General features: G+C 40.0%; 1 protein-coding gene and 2 pseudogenes across 1 annotated transcript; all 3 read right to left on the bottom strand.

The window, feature by feature from the left end:
- Nucleotides 1-1,854: 1,854 nt before the first annotated feature.
- On the bottom strand, nt 1,855-10,172 carry LOC127428079 (UDP-glucuronosyltransferase-like). The gene is made up of 5 exons (XM_051676144.1): nt 8,448-10,172; nt 7,432-7,563; nt 6,504-6,591; nt 4,746-4,965; nt 1,855-4,483 (listed from the first exon to the last, which is right to left on the bottom strand). Exons 1-5 carry the CDS (start codon nt 9,300-9,302, stop codon nt 4,204-4,206), a joined length of 1,575 nt encoding a protein of 524 aa, XP_051532104.1. The 5' UTR covers nt 9,303-10,172; the 3' UTR covers nt 1,855-4,203.
- A 1,551-nt stretch (nt 10,173-11,723) lies between these two features.
- LOC127427759 (UDP-glucuronosyltransferase 1-6-like) lies at nt 11,724-12,567 on the bottom strand (annotated as a pseudogene).
- A 4,446-nt stretch (nt 12,568-17,013) lies between these two features.
- Nucleotides 17,014-17,873, bottom strand: LOC127427760 (UDP-glucuronosyltransferase 1-6-like; annotated as a pseudogene).
- Nucleotides 17,874-21,198: the final 3,325 nt, after the last annotated feature.

The following is a 21,198-nucleotide window of genomic DNA, read 5'->3' on the forward strand; positions in this document are numbered from 1 at the left end:
TTTCTTCACCTTAATACAAAAACACAAAATTATTTTTAACCCTCTTATTGCGTTCGGGTCATTTTTGACCGGGGAGAGGTAGATCATTTTTAAATACCACATAGTTTTTAGTATGGAAACCAAACTTTGTGACTGTCAAGACTATCAAAATACACATAATAATATTTTTATTTTTATTTTTTATTTTTTCCGATTTTTTTATAAATTGAGAGAGAGAGAGAACCATTTAAAACAATATATGTTGCATCTTTTGCATTTGCGGGTCAGTTTTGTCCCGGGCATCAACTGTGGCTTTACACAATATTACTCTGCAGCCATCTGATGCTGAACCAGCATGCAAGCATTAATGACGCAATAACATTCGGCAGTTCATGAGAGTAAATAGAATAGATTTTGCTTAAAAACATAGTAAAGACATATTAATGTTGTACTCTTGAGTTGTACAGTTGTTGTGATAAGTTAAAAAAGAATACGTTGATTTAATACATTTTAACCACCAAGTTGTATTGTAATGTATTGTATGCAGTTATGAGTAATAGGAAATGCATTCAAATTACTAGTAATTCTCACATTAGATGTTAATATAAATTTCACAGAAATGTTGATAAAAATATGTCTCCACATGTATCACACTGGTTTTGATGTTGTTAATGTATATTTTGAAATGTCAAAGAATTCGTAAATTGTATTATTTCTAAAAATATGGCATATTAGCAACTTTTATATTTCTTAGTTAACATGCGAAAAATATCTTATTACATGTATGAACAGTTAAGAAGTTATTTATGACTTAAATGAAAACCATCGACTTAAGAATGATTTATAAGCTTAAATTCCACCGGGTCAAAACTGACCCACGAATGCAAAAGGTGTATGTAGATTCTGTATGCAAAAGGAGGGTTAATACTTTGTTGCATAAAGCTACAATGTATCCCAATAAAAGAATGCATTGCCTTTGTTGCATTGTTTGCACACCTTAAAGGAGATTTAAAATAAAAAAGGACTTCAATTTTGATCTGTTTCTCACCCACACCTATCATATTAATTCTGAAAACATGGACTTAACCACTGGAGGCTTATTGATTACTTTTATGTGCATGTTGGAGCTTCATAGTTTTGGTCACCATTCACTTCCATTATGTGGAGAGCTGAGATATTAATCTAAAAAGCTTTATTTGAGTTCTGCAGAAGAAAGAAAGTCATACACATCTGGGATGGCTTGAGGGTGAGTAAATTATGACAAGTACATTTTTTTTTTTTTGGGAGTTATTTGTGAGTAAACAAAGAATCTGACTGTGGTCCGCTGTGATGTGATCATGCCTATTGAGTATGGCAATTTTTACTCGGTTCAGGTGAGATACAGTAGTATGATGGGGTGCTTGACAACTGCCCTTGAAACTTCTGTTAAGCTCCATTACACCAGGAGGTGCTAAATGTAAATATAAGAATAATCAAGGCTTGGCCTGGGTGACTATCACCTCTGGAGTTGCGAGTTCGAATCCAGGGTGTGCTGAGTGACTCCAGCCAGGTCTCCTAAGCAACCCAATTGGCCCGGTTGCTAGGGAGGGTAGAGTCACATGGGGTAACCTCCTCGTGGTCGCGATTAGGGGTTCTCGCTCTCAATGTGGCACGTGGTAAGTTGTGCATGGATCGCGGAGAGTAGCATGAGCCTCCACATGCTGTGAGTCTCCGCAGTGTCATGCACATCGAGTCACGTGATAAGATGCACGGATTGACGGTCTCAGAAGCGGACGCAACTGAGATTCATCCTCTGCCACCCAGATTGAGGTGAGTAACCGCGCCACCACGAGGACCTACTAAGTAGTGGGAATTGGGCATTCCAAAATTGGGAGAAAAGGGGATAGAATTTAAAATAAGAATAACCAGGGCTAGCTTTTGTATTTTACTTTAATCACAATAGCATCAAAATCTACAGTAACAGCACAGGAACAATACATTTTAAATTAGAATTATCAGTCAGATAGCTTTCTTTAGAAATGAAGCTATTTGCAGATTTTACTAATCCTGTGTGAATCTTCACAGTTTCAGTTTGCAGAAGTTTCCTCCACAACTCAGCCACTAAATGTGACAACCGTTGTGAGACACAATTTTCCAGTCTCTGGATTGCATACACAAAACACATTGCTGTGTTCACATTGTACTGTTGTTATTAATTTAATCAGAACGTGACATTTTAACAACTGTCAATTTTTATATGTGCACAACTAAAATTTTCTTTCATTAAATGACCACCAATCAACTTTTATCATCACGACTTTACAGCTTATGCATTAGGACTAGGAGCACATAAAACATACAAGAAAAGTCTGAAGGAAAAGCTTAATTCAGTGTGCTGTTATTGAAACTAAATCTACAGACTGAAACTCTATAATTACTTTAAAGGATCCAGCCTGATTGGAATAGGAGCACCCGAATATAGGACTGAACACATTCCGGTTACCCAGCAGCAACCATTCTGCCATCGACATTAGTGTTGGTATTAAAAGCACCTTCAACATTACTGTATAACAGGCACAATGATAGTGAATGTACTTAAATAAATAATATGGGTTTAAAGTTAAGCTCAATCGACGGTATTTATGATGATGTTGATAACTGCAAAAATGAATTTCAACTCATACCTTCTTTTCTGTAAAAAAGCAAAAATCTGTGTTACAGTGAGACACTTACAATGGAAGTCAATGGGGCCAATCCGTAAACGTTAAAATACTCACTGTTTCATAAGTATAGCCACAAGACATAAACAATATGCGTGTTAACATAATTTTAGAGTGATAAAATCGCTTACTAACCATTTCTGTCAAGTCATATTCAATTTTACATCTTCGTTGCTATGACGATATAACACCATAAACCCTAAAACAACCATGAAAATTTCAACAACATTACAGCTCAAATAATACACAAGTTTTAACAGAATAATTAATGCAAGTGCTTTTGTAAAATTATAAACTTCACATTTTTGCATTTTAAACCCTCCAAAAATTGGCCCCATTCACTTCCATTGTACGTGCCTCACTGGAACCTTGATTTTTGGCTTTTTTTTTTTTTTTTTTTTTTTTTAAGAAAGAGCAAAGAATCGAAATGAATTTGTGGTAATCAACATTAAGCCACAAATGCTGTTGATTGAGCTTAACTTGTACTGAACCTGGAATATTCCTTTTACACTGTGACCTTATTCACGCTAGCGCCATCTTTGATTTTTAATGGGAATGACAATGAGGATGTGAGGGATAGACTTACAGTCTTCAACTGCAGTTTAAAGTGTTTTTGGATCATTCCACAGACAAAGCATTGATAAAATATCTGTCCAAGAACATTCAGTATACAAAGAACTCCAGACATCATGAGTTGTGGAAAATCAGATGTGATCTAGGAGCTTTATACAGCTTTATACCGTTTGTGCCATTGAAGAGATGGTAAGTCTATCCCTCACAGCCTCGTTGTCATTCCCATTAAAAATCAAAGATGGCACTAGCGTGAATAAGGTCTATTAGTGTACTGTAGGTTGCTTGGTATGAAATGTATGTGCAACCGACTACTATTATAATTAACTTGTGATCGATAATGTCAGACTAAAAGCATGCAAAGCAAACATCTTAAAGGTACAGTTTCTTTACTGGTGCGTTCAGTGAAACTGCATCACAATAGTGTCAATAGTGAAATGTGATCCCTGTCCACAAAAGTGCAGCTTTAAGAAAAAAATTGTAACGCAAGTACGTGTATGCAAATGCAAGCGCTAACCCAACGCACTGTCAATGCGCTGTCTGGTTGAACATGCTTAACGTTCATTCTTACTGTAGCAGTAACAAACCTCAGCACTCGAGCGATAGAGGTCCCTAGTCTAAAATAATACAATTCAAATGTATCGTCTTTAACTGTTGCTCCGCCATGACAGTTGTTGACTTGAAAAAGAAAACTCATTGTAAAAGCGAACATTTTATACTAATGTCTGCTATAGCGCCCCTTGTGGCAACATTGAGAATGCAATTCAACAAGGCACTAAATCGTGCTTGCAAAGCTAGAAGCGTCTGCATTTTCGTACTTGCACATAGTATGTTTCTGACTTATTATGACTCTGGCATTGTACATCTGAAATTAAGACATGGTAGAAAAATAAAGAAAATGTACGTTGAGACTTGGAAACTTCTGTAAGCTATGCTAACTTCTCTCTCTATGCGGTCAGTCCACCTTACTCTTCTGCGATTTTCGGCAGCACCATCTCCAGCACAGTGCACAGAATTTCAACGTTGCTAGAGTTACAATCAGCACAGCACAAAGCAGAAAGCCAATCACATCCAGACTGTGGTACTGAAACCAGTTTAGGTCATGGGCAGCAGGTCTCAGGTGGTCCGCTCCCTTGTGTCTCATAACAAACTCTGTCCAATAGACTGCAAGGTCCAGGGGCTGCATGGGACGGTCGTTGTGTATGGCAGAAAGCTTCTCCATTCTTTCTTTATAGCTGCAGAATAAAGTGAGAGAGATAGAGGTGAGATGGGGTGTATAAGCAGGCAGACAAATCCCAAAAAATTTTATGAGTATAATACAGCTGTAAGTGCCTCACTGTAACCCAGATTTTTCTTGTTTTTTTAAAGAAAATTAATGGTTATTAATGTCATGCCACAAATGCTGTTGAATGAGCTGAACTTGTATTGAACCCTGAATATTTCTTCAAAACTTTACAATGTTCTGTAAACAATTAGGCATTCTCATCAAAGTCTTACCTGCTGTCGTTAATAACTGTGTTGAGAGCGTTGACCAGTTCTTCTGCCGTGATGTCATGGATACCGAGGACCACTCCCACCCCTCGAGTTGCCACACGGTGCACGTTGTCAGCTTGGTCGCCAAAGAGCGGAAGCATCACCATGGGAACGCCATGACAGATCCCCTCATAGATTCCATGCGTTCCACCATGAGTGATGAATGCTCTTGCCTTGGGGTGACCTTTCATAAGTGACAACAACTTAGTCACATACAGGAAATGAATGCATACAGGATGCATTTTATACATTCAAGCATTCACCAGTACTTTGTAAAGATCACTAGATTGAGCTAATTCAAGTACAGTTAATAGGATTAGCTAACAGCATGGGTCTGAATGAGTTCTGCTCCCAATTCATTGCAATCATACCTGACGTGCCAGACAAATGAGACTTCACACAGTTTGTTTAACAAAAGCTACTTCTGTGTTCTCAGTTTAATGATCCATTTTGTTGTTGCTGGAATGTGTGGTTGCCTGGTATTTAACTAGCTACTCAAAGGGATAAGACAAGTGCTTAATCCCTGGATTTCACAATAATAATTCATTCTCTCTGGTCACCACTTAAAGGAAATTTTCATAAAACACAGCAATTCCTCTTTCATCAGGATTATGACTGTGACATCCATTAGGACACTTTTCTAAATGAATTAATCTATTGCTTGATTAAAAACAAAATAGGCAAATTATATATATTGAGAGGCTCTGAAGCATTATTATTTTTATTTATTTATTTTTAATTATAGGAAATTCTTAAAGGTGCACTCCTAAAGAAATGAATTGTACTTTTGAAACTCATAAGATGAGTATAAAATCATGAGATGAGGACTCCCAACATTATAAAAGCTGTTTTATTCTATATGGGGGAGTGGCACCCTCATGGGGGCTGCCATTTTAGAATAACATGACCAGCTGAATACTACTCGCTTAATCTCGGTAACCGTTTTTTATTGGACAATTTCAACTATTGGATTAAATGAATCATGGCTGATTGTGAATAGTGAATTTCTACAATGGCATCTGTAACTGAAAACTATCGATTTTGAATGATGCTGCATCCACACCACTAAGTCCAGATGACATGAGCAAAAAGTTACTGAGTGCATTTCTTGTGATTTTATTTTGATGAAATCGCTAACTACCGTTCCTGTGCAAAGTTATATCCAATTTTATAACAGTGTTAACCCTAAAACAATGATTTAAACAACTTTACAGCTCAAATAATACACACGTTTGAACAGGAGAACTAACAAAAGTGCTTTTATAAAATTATAAGTGTCACATTTCTGCCTTTAAACCCTCCAAAAATTGACCCCATTCACTTCCATTGTGAGTGCCTCACTGTAACAAGAGTCAAACTTCATTTTTGTGGTAATCAATATTATGCCAAAAATGCTGTCGACTAAACTAAACTTGTACTGAACCCAGATTATTCCTTTAATCTTTGCAGTCTCACAAAGCCAGACTTTCAATTAATCACCATAAAGTCCAATTTGCTGCTTATACTCACCAAAAATCACCCAATTAGACAATGAGAGATTGTCTGACATGTAAAGCAACCATCCACAATTCAATTGTCTCTATGTGCCATTTAGGGGCAGGTTTGCCTGAAATTGATCTGAGGCTGAGATTGTAGAGCTGCATGAAAATGAACCTGACACTCACCTGGATGAACAATGGATATCTAAACGTCGCATCTAAACACTAAACCCATAAAACTCACCGAGCAAATCATTCTGTGGAAGCCACTTCATCAGTTTGACATTTTCAGGGATATTCTCAGGCATCTCACCCGTATACCGCCACAGAACCTAGGAAAAAAATCATGTCATATAGCAAATAATTTTTATCTAAAGCAATTTACAGTACACTTACTACAGGTATTATGGAACTAGCTGGATAGAAATTCAGCATCCCTCCAGTTCAGGTACCAGCCCTACCCAGAATTTAGCACCAGCGCACCCCAACAAGAACCCTTCTCTTGTTCTACATTCCTACACATTTAAAGAGAATCTGGGCATACTACTGCACTTTTGAAGCCTGTTGATAAAACCTAATCTCACTTAAAGTTAATAAACGATTCTGTATGAGGAAAGTATCTTTAAAAAGTGACAGTGAAAAGTGGCCCTTGTTTGGTCTTACTGAAACACTATCCACTCCAGCAGTGTAGCATCCTGCAAAACTACCCTTCAATACGCATGATGACTTTAATGGAAGCCAGATGTTCTTCTGGACTGCCTCCACAGCTCTGTGTGCAGCCTTTACTTAGTTTTACACTTTCACATGCTGTGGAAACACATGGCCAAAGTGGGCCCATAAACCCTACAATCCTTGACTGAGAGATGATTGAACATCTGTAATGGTGAACAGAATGGGCTCAAGTCACGCACCACATCCTTTGTACAGGGGGTATTCCTCTAAAAGCTTAGGAGCATTAGTTCAGGTACGTTCCATTTCAATGGAATATAATTATTGCTGGTTTCCTTGCTACTGCCATACTTTTTGTTTGACAGTGAAGTTCAACTCAAATGACTATTTTAAGATACTTTGCTTTACTGCGATGAACCCTTTCCCCAAGTATTTAGTTTCTAGAATTGGTTAAACTTACCATTTTGGTATTAAAATATAGGGAATCTTAAATTCTTTCTTACCCTCTGTGGGATCATACTGAAGGCCTCGAAGAAGATGGCGGCTTTCTCTTTAGGCATGGAGGAAATCAGAGAACCCAGACTGAACACCACAATGCCATGCTCTCCTGAGCCCTCCATAAACTCCTCTAATTCCTGCACAATACAGACAATAAGCAAAATAAAAGAAACTGTACCATCAAGTATAACCAATGTTGTCAACTTGTGGAAAGAAAAGCAAGACATGTTTTGATGGCTGGTATTGAATAAAACGAGAAAAATGCAAGAGCTGTTTTTTATAGAAAAAGGTAGTTATGAAAACTATTTATGAATATTTACACATTCCCTAGGTGACACTTCCCATAACATTACCGTTATGTTCTTATCATTATTGCATAAGTGTTACACATATGGTCTTTCCTCTGATTGGCTGAGGTCGCCACTCCTCTGTTTTAGCACGCTATGTTGTTAATTTTCTCCTTCAGATATTTCCTCTTGCTCAAGCCAAGAAATGTTTGGTATTGCACTACAATTCAATCTCAGCTTCTCCAAAAAGTTGCAACCAAGCTTTAAGTGTAAAACAAAAAGGGAAGCCAGAGATCAGAGTGCAGGGAGGGAGTTGCGTGGCAAAGAATATAGTGAACGAACCATGCTGCCTTCCATCAAAGCCCTGGAGAGAAGAGTCAGATTACCATGATAGGTAAACAATGCATGTTAGGGCAAAGTACCAATGTCAAGGCTAAAAAAATGTAACCCATATTTCCAGAACTGACAATGACCCCAACCAAAGGTTATAAACCATAGCTGGGTTTAGGGGTGGGGAGGTGGTTCTGGGGAATCGCAGGGGGCATCATCCTCCTAGATTTCATCCCCCTAGAAGACAGAACCGGTCACTGTCCCTGTTATAAACCAGGACAAGAAATCATTCTGTACTGAACATGTTTATAATTTAGATTAACAGTGAATTAAAAAAAGCAAAACATTTGACTAGTCCTTACAAACTTAAAAGGACAGAACCAAAGGCACCTCTTGTGACTTACTGCACTAAGTTCTGAGCTCTTCCCACAGTTGATGCCTCCGATGAAGACCATGTTTGGCATGATAGGCCTGGGGTATTCAAATGTGAAATCGTATCTAAACAACCAGATAGCTCCGCGGCCGATGAGCTCCATGTATGTCACATCTGCATGCAGGTATCTTGAGGCAAGTTCATCAAAACTGGCATACATTATTTGACAAAGCGCCAGCTCTACGGCACTCATGATAAAATTCTGGATGCGCTCCACAAAGGTCATTTTGTCAGTGCTTCCGGACTGAAACCGAGGTACATATGATGGGGGAGAGGGACACTGCGAAGCCAACATGTCAATGCCGCAAGGCAAGCTGCGCAGGAAGTAGACGGCAGGGAGACCAAGAGCAGAAGCGATAATAGGCCCACATGGCAGGAACGGGTCGGTGAGCACCAACTCAAAGTTCTCCTGCTTCAGTTTCTCCATCAAAGGTTCGTTATAAAGGAGTGACTCACATCCTCGCACCTGCATACCCGTGAAGTTCAGCAGCCTTCCCACTTGGACAAAGATGTCCAACAGTGCAGGGCTATGTTTGAACACCTCCTGCTGAAATCCCCTCAAGCTGGTGGACAACTCCTCCTTGGAGATCTGCACCGGGAAGGTCTCTGTGCGGAAGAGTTTGGAACTCTGGATCAAGATGTTGGTCTCGGGCACCAGGACCAGGATGTCATGGCCTCTCTGGGCTAGTTTGGTTGCCAACACCTTCATGCTGAGCCAGTGGCTGCCATCAACAGGCATGACCAGCACCCTGCCACCCTGCGCAGGCATCAGCCAGAGCAACAGCAGCCCTGAAGCCAGCCCCCACAGCCAGCCCTCCTTCAGCATAACTGGGTCTGCCTAAGACTAGACACAAGCACTGAAAGAAAAGGAAGGGAGAACTCCTCCTCCAGGAAAGGGGGCTGTGTTTAGACTCTCTCGTGTGTGACTAAAAAACATGAGTGAAAGGAAGAACAAGAGGGAGAGAGAGGAACAGGAGTTGTCTTCATTGTGGTTCGCAGATGCTAATAGTGCGAATCTTTATCTGTTGCTTTACAGTAGTCTTGAGGAAAACACTTCCAGAGAGAAAAAGTTCTTTGTGCAGCCAGCTGTGTTACACAACACCCTATTAAATAACCTCATACATGCATTTACACAAATTCTTAGAAGAAGAGACAACATTCTAAATCAACAGTTAGTATAAACTTAATATTGACATGCTAGTGTTTTTACACATCGGTGAACTTTATAGTCTGTAAGACAGATGCCAACATTAGTCCTTCTTGTTAAGAAACTGAAGCCTTTAAACTACAAAATTAAAGCAGGAATCCCTTGTTTGCAAGCATGGGAATAACTATGTATTTAGTACCGGAGGGCTCAAAGACCAGTCTGCAATGAGCTGTATTTGCTCAAAGAGTGTAACAGCCATTTGAAGAGGAAGTTTGACTGTTGTCAGATCAGCAAAAACAGGTGACTCCCACCTGCACCTCCCCCTTCACCTCAAACCCAACTTGCGTGAGAAGCTCGCCACTCCTTTCTTTCCCATCTCACCCGTGTTGGAGATAACATGACCCACAATAGACTCCCACATGCTTTCTAGACAGCATTCCACAACAATTGGATATCTACACAGCATATTTCACTCAAGAAGGGAAAACAGACATTCTGTGTTGTAAACAGACATTCGGGGTGGACTATAGTGTTCCCTGAATTCTCTTGTTCAAGAGATCATGTTGACCTATGGATTGGTTTTGTACCATATAAACCATCGATAATCAGCTTATTTTCAAATAGTAGTGTCAATATAATGATGTGCAATTTCTAAAAAAAATTTAATTACATTTTCGGGGTCATACCAGGCCCATGGCAGCTTCTCTTAAACTCTTGCTATTGATGCATGTTCTTACACCGACTATGCTTAAAGGAATATTCCGGGTTCAATACAAGTTAAGCTCAATTGACAGCATTTGTAGCATAATGCTGATTATCACAAAAATGTATGAATGTAAAATGTTGTCCCTCTATATATATATATATATATATATATATATATATATATATATATATATATATATATATATATATATATATATATATATATATACACACACACACACACATACATACATATATATATATATATATAAAGCAAAAATCGAGGTGACAGTGAGGCACATACAATGGAAGTGACTGGGGCCAATCCGTAAATGTTTCAACAGTATAGCCACAAGACGTAATCAACATGATTTTAGTGTAAAAAATAGCTAACTAACCTTTTTTTGTGTGAAATTATATCCAATTTTACAACTTAGTTGGCTTGATGATGTAACGCTGTAAACCCTAAAACGGTCGTAAAAAAAGATAATTTAAACATGTTTAAAGCTCAAATAATATACATTTGAGTTTAAACTGAAGAATAAATGTAAGCTCTTTTTTGAAAAGTATAAGCTTCACGTTTCTGCCTTTAAACCCTCAGAAAATTGGCCCCATTTATTTCCATTGTAAGTGCCTTAGAAAAGTTCTAATTGGATTATTCAGTTTGTGCAAGTGTTGTGTGCATGACTGTTTACGTCAAAAGCAGAGAGTAACCTGATGATTTCAACTCACATGTAAACATAGGTTTCTTCCATTGTTGTTTTTTTAACAAACTGATATGTGATAGTTATCAGCATATTGCTGTGCACATAAATACTCATTGAGTAAATATTGCAAATGTTTACGACTCATTAACTCTATACTGAAATAAATAACATTGCACATATTTTACTGTAAAATGCCATAAAATGCTATAAATGCAGTTCAGGTTGTTTGTTTTCGCTTTCCAAACTGACTGTAAGATAAAATTAATTTTTAATGATCAAATATGACCATGTCCATGATTATTTCAAACACAACTGTCTGCACATTCCAACTCTACCAACCCAGACTCGCATAAGCATTAATAAACTAGTGCCAAATTTCAACCCAGTATGAGCCAATGACCCAGTCACAGCCAGGGGTGGACTGGCCATGGGGAGAACCGGGACTTTTCCCGGTGGGCTGGCCGTGAAACAGGGTCGAACAGGTGGCGATAAGCTGAAACGGACCATTTGGGTACAATGTAATGCTGATGGCCATTGACATGGTTGATCGACAATGGTTGACTAAGGTAATGTTTACTTGCTACTGTCTTTTTTTTTTTTTACAACAGGAACATTCTTTTCATATTCTTTTCCCCTGTAAACAATTAGAGTTCTAATTCTTGTATTTCTTTCCTATGAAGAAAAATCCTCACAATACCTTGCTGATGCTCATTTCGCAGTTAATCCCTCCAATCAGCTGTATGTTGGGCATCAATGGTTTGGGGAAATCCAGGGTGAAATCATAACGCATCAACTAGAGAGATCCGCTTTTCAAGACCTTCGTCAGGCTCACATCTTTTCCCAGAAAGTCGGATATCACTCCCTTAGAGGACAGGTACATCATTTCACAGAGAAGTGGTTCCAGCAAGCTCACAAGCACGCTGCGCATACGCTGACCAAAAGACATGCGGTCCAAATTTTGTGTAAAGAAGCGTAGGACATATGAACGAGGGTTCGGGCAGGCTGTGGCCACAGAATCAAGACCACACGCAATTCCCCTTAACATGTACACTGCAGGTACAGAAAGATTATATGCCAATAGTGTGATTGGTAGTGCATGATTCGTCAAAACGGCATCGAAGTTTTGCTCTTTCAGAAACTCGATTAGCTCTTGATTCGTGAAGAGACTTTTGGTTGTAGAGTCCAGAAACGTAACAATCTTGATCATGTGTTTCATCTTTGAAATTACATTCACTACGAGGGACAACTCATGAGCATGTTCTTCCATCATCTGGTTGAGCAAATCCTGCCCATACGGGACAGGAAACGTTTTCGTGATGTAGCGTTTACCCGGACCCAAACGCATACCGACCTCTGGGATCAACACAATCACTGCGTGACCTCTTTGGCCCATCTCTTCAGCTATGGCCTTCATCCCCATCTAGTGACTTCCATCCATGGGTACCACTAACAGCTTCCCAGTTCAACCACTCCAGTGCTGTAGAACAGACTATACTGACAACTAGACATAAAAATACTCTGGAGAGCATCATTCTTGCCAAAACCAAAAATTTTCTACTTCTGATTATGTTCACCTTTACCTTCGTGTGTCTGTCCCACTATATGCAAATATATCAACTAGCCGCTTTTACTGTGAGATAGATTCAGTAGCTAGCAGACTGCTTTTTAGCTTGCTAGTGGTTTGAAACGATGTGGGAGGGAAGGACCTTTTGCATATATCAATGCACAAACCCATTCAAAAGTAGGCAAAAGAAATAAATGGTGTCTTTGAAAGACACAAGTAGAAAAGAATAACAATATTATACAACACTTGCCAGTTGCACATACACATGTCGGCATAATAGAGCATCTGAACGTCACACACTGACCTCTTGGCTCAATAGAAATGATACATATTTAAATTCTCATAGGCCTGGATTGGCCTTTCGCAGTCTGATCTGGCCCGGTGGTTTTATTATTCTTTTATTAGGCTATTATTAACATTATTGCCTGCCTGCTGCAGAGTCCAATTATTAATAGAAAATTTGAGCTTGTTCCTTACTGTAAAATGTTACAAACGGACGAACTACATCTCCTCACCCGCACAATCAAGGACTTTTCAACCTCTGCTGCCTTGTGCTTCACAGAAACCTGGCTGAGTGAAGCCATTCCGGACAGCGGATTACATCTGCCGGGCTTTCAGCTGTTCAGAGAGGATCACATCTCGGAGTTAACGGGGAAAACGAGAGGCGGTGGAACATGCTTTTACATCAATGAAAGTTGGTGTACAGATGTAACAACGTTAAAGAGGATGTGCTGTCCTAATTTGGAAGTGCTCTTTATTAACTGTAAGCCTTTCTACTCGCCGCAGGAGTTTTCCTCATTTATTCTGGTGAGTGTGTATATCGAGGCAAACGCGTGTTTGAATGTGGCGCTGCAACAGCTGGCTGATCAAATCACAGACACGGAACAACAATACCTGGACTCAGTTATTATTATTCTTGGGGATTTTAACAAAGCAAATCTCACACGTGAACTGCCCAAATACAAACAACACATCACATGTCCCACTAGAGACAGGAACATACATGATCAATGCTACACAACAATAAAGGATACATATCGCTCTGTCCCTAGAGCAGCTTTCGGACTCTCTGATCACTGTCTGGTTCATCTTCTTCCAACCTACAGGCAGAAATTAAAATCAACAAAGCCAGTAGTAAGGACTGAAGAGATGGACCAATGTGCAGAGCGGGAACTTCAAGCCTGCTTCGATTGCACAGATTGGAGTGTTTTTGAGGCTGCAGCCACAGACCTGGACGAGCTCACAGATACTGTTACATCATATATCAGTTTCTGTGAGGATATTTGCATTCTTACTAGGACTTATTTAAAGTTCAACAACTATAAACCGTGGTTTACAGCAGAGCTCAGGTTTACAGGGGTGGGGATAAAGTCTTGTACAACCAGACCAGGAACACACTGAACAAGGAAATCAGAGTGGCTAAAAGAAGATAATCTGAGAAGCTGAAAAACAAGTTTTCAGCTAACGACCGTGCATCAGTGTGAAGTGGCATGAAACAACTCACAAATTACAGGACTCCTACTGGGGTGTGTTCCTGGCCTGATTGTACAAGACTTTATCCCTGTGGTGGACCAACAACTGGCTGATGACCTGAATGTGTTCTACTGTAGATTTGAAAGGCCCAATCTCACACCCCACACTCTGACCTTCACTTCACACAAACACCAACACCTCCTGCAACCCCCTTCCTCCCCCCTCCTGCTACTCAACCTGCACTTAAGATCTGTGAAGATGATGCAAGTTGCGTCTTTCGGAAACAAAAGACGAGGAAAGCTTCAGGCCCAGATGGCGTCTCACCAGCAAGTCTTCGATCCTGTGCTAACCAGCTGGCCCCCATCTTCACACAGATCTTCAATAGATCACTGGAGCAGTGTGAAGTTCCCTGCTGCTTCAAACGCTCAATCATTATTCCTGTCCCAAAGAAACCAAAAATCACAGGGCTTAATGACTACAGACCTGTCACCCTGACGTCTGTGGTCATGAAATCATTTGAGAGACTGGTGTTGGCCCACCTGAAGAACATCACTGGACCCTTTCTAGATCCCATCAATTTGCTTATCGAGCAAACAGGTCTGTGGATGATGCAGTCAACATGGGATTGCATCATATCCTGCAACATCTGGACAGACCAGGGACATATGCAAGGATCCTTTTTGTGGACTTCAGTTCGGCTTTCAACACCATCATCCCAGCTATACTCCAGAATAAACTACACCAACTCTCTGTTCCCATGTCTATCTGTCAGTGGATTACCAGCTTTCTGACGGACAGGCAGCAGCTTGTGAGACAGGGGAAACTCACTTCCAGCACCTGTACAATCAGCACTGGTGCCCCCCAGGGATGTGTGCTCTCCCCACTACTCCTCTCCCTCTACACCAATGACTGCATCGACAAGGACCCCTCTATCAAGCCCTGAAGTTTGCAGACGACACCACTGTCATCGTCCTCATCCGAGATGATGATGAGTCTGCATATAGAAGGGAGGCTGAATAGCTGGCTGTCTGGTGCAGTCAAAACAACCTTGAGCTGAACACGCTCAAAACGGTGGAGATGATTGTGGAACACCCCAACACTGACCCCCCTCACCATTCTAAACAGCACTGTGGCAGCAGTGGAGTCATTCAGGTTCCTGGGCACTACCATCTCACAGGACCTGAAGTGGGAGACCCACATTGACTCCACTGTGAAAAAGGCCCAGCAGAGGTTGTACTTCCTTCGCCAGTTGAGGAAGTTCAACCTGCCACAGGCGCAGCTGATACAGTTCTACTCAGCGGTCATTGAATCTGTCCTCTGCACTTCAATAACTGTCTGGTTTGGTTCAGCTACGAAATCAGACATCAGAAGACTACAAAGGACAATTCGGACTGCTGAAAGGATTATTGGTTGCCCCCTGCCCTCCCTTCAAGAACTATACACTTCCAGAGTGAGGAAAAAGGCTGGAAAAATCACTCTGAACCCCACTCACCCTGCCCACTACATTTTTGAACTGTTACCTTCTGGCCGACGCTTCAGAGCTCTGAGCACCAGAACCGTCAGGCACAGGAACAGATTTTTCCCTCAGGCCATTCATCTCATGAACTGTTAAATTGCCCCACTGAGCAATAACTATGTGCAATACACAGTTTAGTCTAGTTAACACATCCAACCTCTTCTGCCATTTCATTCCTCTGGGAGAAAAAAACCCCCAAAAAACATTTGCACTGTACATAACAGATAACAGATTAGATTGCACTACGTATGTGTATGTGTGTATGTATGTGTGTCTGTGTGTGTAGGTACGCATGTGTATAACTATTTTTTATTTTTTATTATTATCTATGTCTTTCTGCTGTTTTTGTAATGTTGTGTACTTGAAGCTTCTGTCACCAAGACAAATTCCTTGTATGTGTAAGCACACTTGGCAATAAAGCTGATTCTGATTCTGAAAAGTGATTAAATTTATGCTTTTTTTATATATACACATTACAGTAGGTTTTCATTTTAAAATATGTCATGGGTTTATGGGGTGGACTGGCCTGGTTTGGTGAGAAACAACCCGAAATTTGGAAAACACACGTACCACTGTGAATATGCTTCTCTTAGAGCGCGCATGAAGATTTTCAATGAGAAATATGGGTCACTGACTGATGAGATAGTCCGAGGTGATAAAATGAGAAATCTCATAATAATCTAGTTTAAAACACATGTGTCAAGTTCATTAAAATCTAATCTATGTGTCAAATTTGGTTTCATAGATTTAAAAAAAAACCATTTATAGCATTTTCTACAAAAAATAAAATAAAAAATGTAATTATTTAAAATGTAATGCGGTGTAACCATCAATTAAAAAGTATTAAAATACGTTCCTTGCACCTTGAATACGAGTGTACATAACTTATTCATTAAATTACATTTTAAACATGTTTTTTCAAGGAAAATAAATACATTATATATATATATATATATATATTGTGAAGAATATCAAGGCTTTTGCTCAGGATGCCTTTTCATAAAAATGTCAAAATACCTGAAGGGGTTGTCTCTGTTTTACGATTTTTGTCAACATAAACAACAAAATGGCTACCTACCTGATGTACACCACATGAATTTAAAATGTAAAAAACTCTTGACCACCAAATTAATCATATTTTAAAACTGATTACTATTATTATTATTATTATTATTATTTTAAAATACTGATACAAGATTATTCTGCACTACTCATGCTAACATTTTTCTTTTCCCCGAAAATTTCTGCTTTTAGTAAGACTTTTTTTAATTTTTTTTATTGTGTCTAGGCAATTACACCACATGACATTTTTTACTTTAAGCCATTGTTTTGACAAGATGGACCGGGAGATTCCTAAAATGTTTCCTTTTGTGTATAAAACAGTTTTGGAATGTTTTTTGGGTGAACCAGCCTTACAAACATAATTCATGCTCCAAACCCATCTTTAAAATAAAGAATAGTAAAACCACACGTCTCTGCACTCACCTCTGTCAGAACATTTTTTACGGCACAGTTAATTCCTCCAATTAGAACCATGTTGGGCATCAATGGTTTCGGAAACTCAAAGCTGGAATCGCAGCGCAGCAGCCACAAAGCTCCAGTGCTCAGAATCTCTGCTACCCTCACATCTCTCTGCAGGAAATGGGATGCCACATCCTCAGCTGACCAGTACATTAATCTGTGGGCGGTCACAAGAACGTTCAGCACACGTTGATTGAAAGACATACGGTCTGAGTTTCGCGTGAAGAACCGTGGGACATACGATGGAGGGGCCGGGTAGGCTGTGGCAGTCGAGTCTAGCCTGCAGGGTAAGCCTCGTAGCATATAAACAGCGGGTAGGGAGAGGTTATAAGCTAGTACGGCACCAGTTGGCACGGCTGGGCTGGTGAGGACAGCATCAAAGTTCTGCTTCCTCAGGAAGTCCACCAGCTCTTGGTTGAACAGGAGGCTCTCAGCGGTGGTCTTTTGGAGGTCCATGAATTTCCTCATGTTACTGATTCACGTACTGATCCTCTCCATCAGTGGGAGCTGCTTACTATCATCACCTCGGCATTCCGAGCCTGGAGCTCTTCCAGTTGTTCCCGTCCATATGGAACTGGAAATGTTCTAGTAGTGTAGTGTTTGCTGGGTCCTAGCCGTACACTTACCTCTGGGATGACCACCATCACCTTGTGACCCCTGCGGCCCATCTCCTCCACTACAGCCTTCACGCCAGTCCAGTGGCTTCCATCCATGGGAACCACTAAAAGCTTTCCAGTCGCACCAGGTTCGGTAGGCTGCATCATCGCTCCGAGGGCTGCAAGAGCGAGCATAAATGCAGCCAACGTCCATCTCATGTTTGGGCCTTGATATTCCAAGCATGTACTCGAGGAGTGATGCATTCTGGCTCAACGTATCATGCAGGTCTCTATTCCCCTTCTCTGTGTTTGGATCAAGGCTGGTTTTGCATTGTGAATTACATGCAGGATTAACCAACCGCTTGATTAAATTAGATCTGTTAGTTTAGTGACTGTTATCAAAAGTGAGGAGCAATCAGAGCGAGAAAGAGACAAGTTAACAAGATCAAGCTGAGCTTAAGAATGTGTTATCTAGCAGTTAGAAAGAGTAAAAAAAAGCAGTCAGGTAGTCACTGTGACTAAGATGGACAGGAAAAAACGGCACCATTTCTGCATTACAAAAGAAAGTATGGGCTTGGCAATGAATTACTTGGGTACAAATTTTCACTCATCTTTTACATTCATTTCACTGACTGAGATAAGGAGCTTGTGCACACTGGGAAGATCAGGCAGCACCTGAAGTAAACTGTCATGTCGTGTTTATAAAAGCCAATTAACAGCTAACTACAAGTAGCGACGCTACTAACTTAACTACATTTTTCAGTAGCTTGACAGTAGCTCAGCTGCTTTTAAAACAATGTAGCTTGTCCAGTATCAAGCTACTTTTTCCAGCAAGTAGCGGTGTAGCGTGATCAAACACTACATGTTTTGGCCAAATTATATTACTAATAGCCGCCTTTATTGCGCAGAATCTAAACTTCTACCGGCAAAACGTCTGACGATCTCGAAGCGTAATCTGGCTGCTGCTCAGAATCAGGCAGCATCTTTCTTCTTCTTCGACAGATCACAAAATAAAATAGTGCACTAACATCATCTATTGGCAGCTTATTACGGCTCACTTGGATAAGAGGCTGTCTGATGGTTATGTAAAGCGAGCAACCACAGTTTGTTTACTTTTACAAGACGTACAGAGGCGGGTAAATCTGAAAATGATAAAACAACACCAAGAATGTTTCAGACACTTTGTTATTAATAGACAACACAACAGCATATTTACCTTTATTTTATTATTTTTTTTAAATAAAACAATTCAGTGAGTTATTGCCTTTTGAGGGATTTATTTTCTATTCTGAATATTTTTATTCAGTTTCTCATTATCTGTGCATTAATGGGAGCAGCGAGAGAAATAATTTCTAACATGCTATCTATTTCTTAACATTTAATTAACTATGACGTTTATGTTAAATACATAAAATTACTGGTAAAAGAAATGTGGCATGGCAAATTATGGCATGTATTATTCCTAGCATGTATTCTATTTCTATCTATTATAGGGTGACCATATGTCCTCTTTTTCCCGGACATGTCCTCCTTTTTTGGACCTGAAAAAAAGAGTCCGGCTAGGATTTCAACATTTAAATGACCGGGATTATGCTTTGTCTTCATATTAATGTGCTCTCTACAATTTGGACTATCATACATTCTGTGTTTTTGATATGCACATCAGTTTTCACGCCTATACATGTCCTTATGTGATTATTTTGGCACAGAGCAGCAAGTCAAGTTATTTTTATTTGTATAGCACTTTTCACAACACACATCGTTCTGAGACTACAGGAAATATCTCTTTTAAGAGCTTAGTTGTTATTGGATCTAACATACATGTTGTGGTATAACAGATGAAGGACAGGCAAGGAGGAGGCGGGAACCGGCTGAACAGTAAACGTAAGTTTAATGTCAAAACTCAAACTTAAAACAACATAAAACAAACACAGACACACATGAAACACAGTCGCGTGCATCTCTCTCGCTCTCAAACTGGCATCTCCGGATGCCCTTTATCTCGCTCTCCCTCTGATCAGCTGATTCAGTGCCGGCCGTGCTCCATCATGGCCCGGCCACACCCTCCTCCTCGACACATGTGGCTTTTGATGTTTCGATAAGTTTTGTTAGCTCTTCATCACCTAAGACAGCGAAGGATTAAAGTTGCTTGAGGAAAATTATGAGATACTGTTTTCTGAGGTTCTGTGACAAACGATTGCATAATTCCAATTTTATTTCTGATGATTTAAATTTTATCAGTAAGAAATTCATGAAGTCATTATTATTGTGCTGTGACGGAATATCTGGTTCAGTCGGTGCTTTATTCCTAACCAATTTAGCCACAGTACTGAATAAACACCTAGGATTGTTGTGGTTATTTTTCAGGAGTTTGCTATAATATGCTGACCTGGCAGCTTTTAGTGCTTGTCTACAGCTACAGACACTATCCTCCCATGCACCACAAAATACCTCTAATTTTGTATTCTTCCACTTGCACTCCATTTTCCGAGTTGCTCTCTTGAGAGCACGAGTGTGATCATTGTACCATGGTACGGGGCTTTTCTCTTTAATTTTCTTTAATCGAAGTCACCAACAATTAAAGCTCTATCCACAGTCACTACTAGATCTGACAAATATTTGCAAATTCACCAAAGAAATCAGAATACGGCCCGGCTGATCTTGTAGCAAGGGCAAAAGATGACAGAGATTTTTTAATTGTATCTGACGGTGTCACATTAAGCTTTATTAGTTCAAAAGACTTGAACTTGTATCCTGTCCTCTGAGTAACACCAAAAACTTCACTGTAAATTGTAGCAACACCTCCTCCTTGACCCTTCAGACGAGGCTCATGTTTATAACAATAACCTGGTGGAGTACATTCATTTATCCGGTTTAAGTCAGGTTTCAGTCAAACAGAGCGCAAACAGTTCAGGGAATAGACACAGTCTCTATATGATATCTAGGTGAAACAGTCTCTGTGTGTTGTAGTTTATGTGACCTGTGTGACATCTCATGGCAGCTAGCAGATGTTCGGATTAACCAGTTTGTCTGCTTCTTGACCTGGGCCCCAGTTAGTCAAATACTATCACTATTAAGACTATGAGCCAAATTACTAGAGAGGAGAACGGCACCTTCCCTGGAGGGGTGGAGTCCGTCTCTCTTTAGCAGGTCAGGTCTACCCCAAAAACTCTTCCAATTGTCTATGAATCCTATGCTATTTTCAGGACACCACTCAGACATCCAGCCATTCAGTGACACTAATCTACTATTAACCTTGTCACCATGACGAGCAGGGTGGGGGCCAGAGCATATTACAGTGTCTGACATCGTTTTTGCAAGTTCACACACCTCTTTAACATTATCTCTAGTGATCTCTGACTGGCGAAGCTGGACATCGTTTGGTCCAATGTGAACAACAGTTTTAGAAAATGTATGTTTCGCATTAGCCAGCACTTGTAGATTTTATCTGATGTCACATGCTCTGGCACCGGAAATGCCATTAACAATAGTG

Source organism: Myxocyprinus asiaticus, chromosome 37, assembly GCF_019703515.2.
Source record: "Myxocyprinus asiaticus isolate MX2 ecotype Aquarium Trade chromosome 37, UBuf_Myxa_2, whole genome shotgun sequence".
NCBI lineage: Eukaryota > Metazoa > Chordata > Actinopteri > Cypriniformes > Catostomidae > Myxocyprinus > Myxocyprinus asiaticus.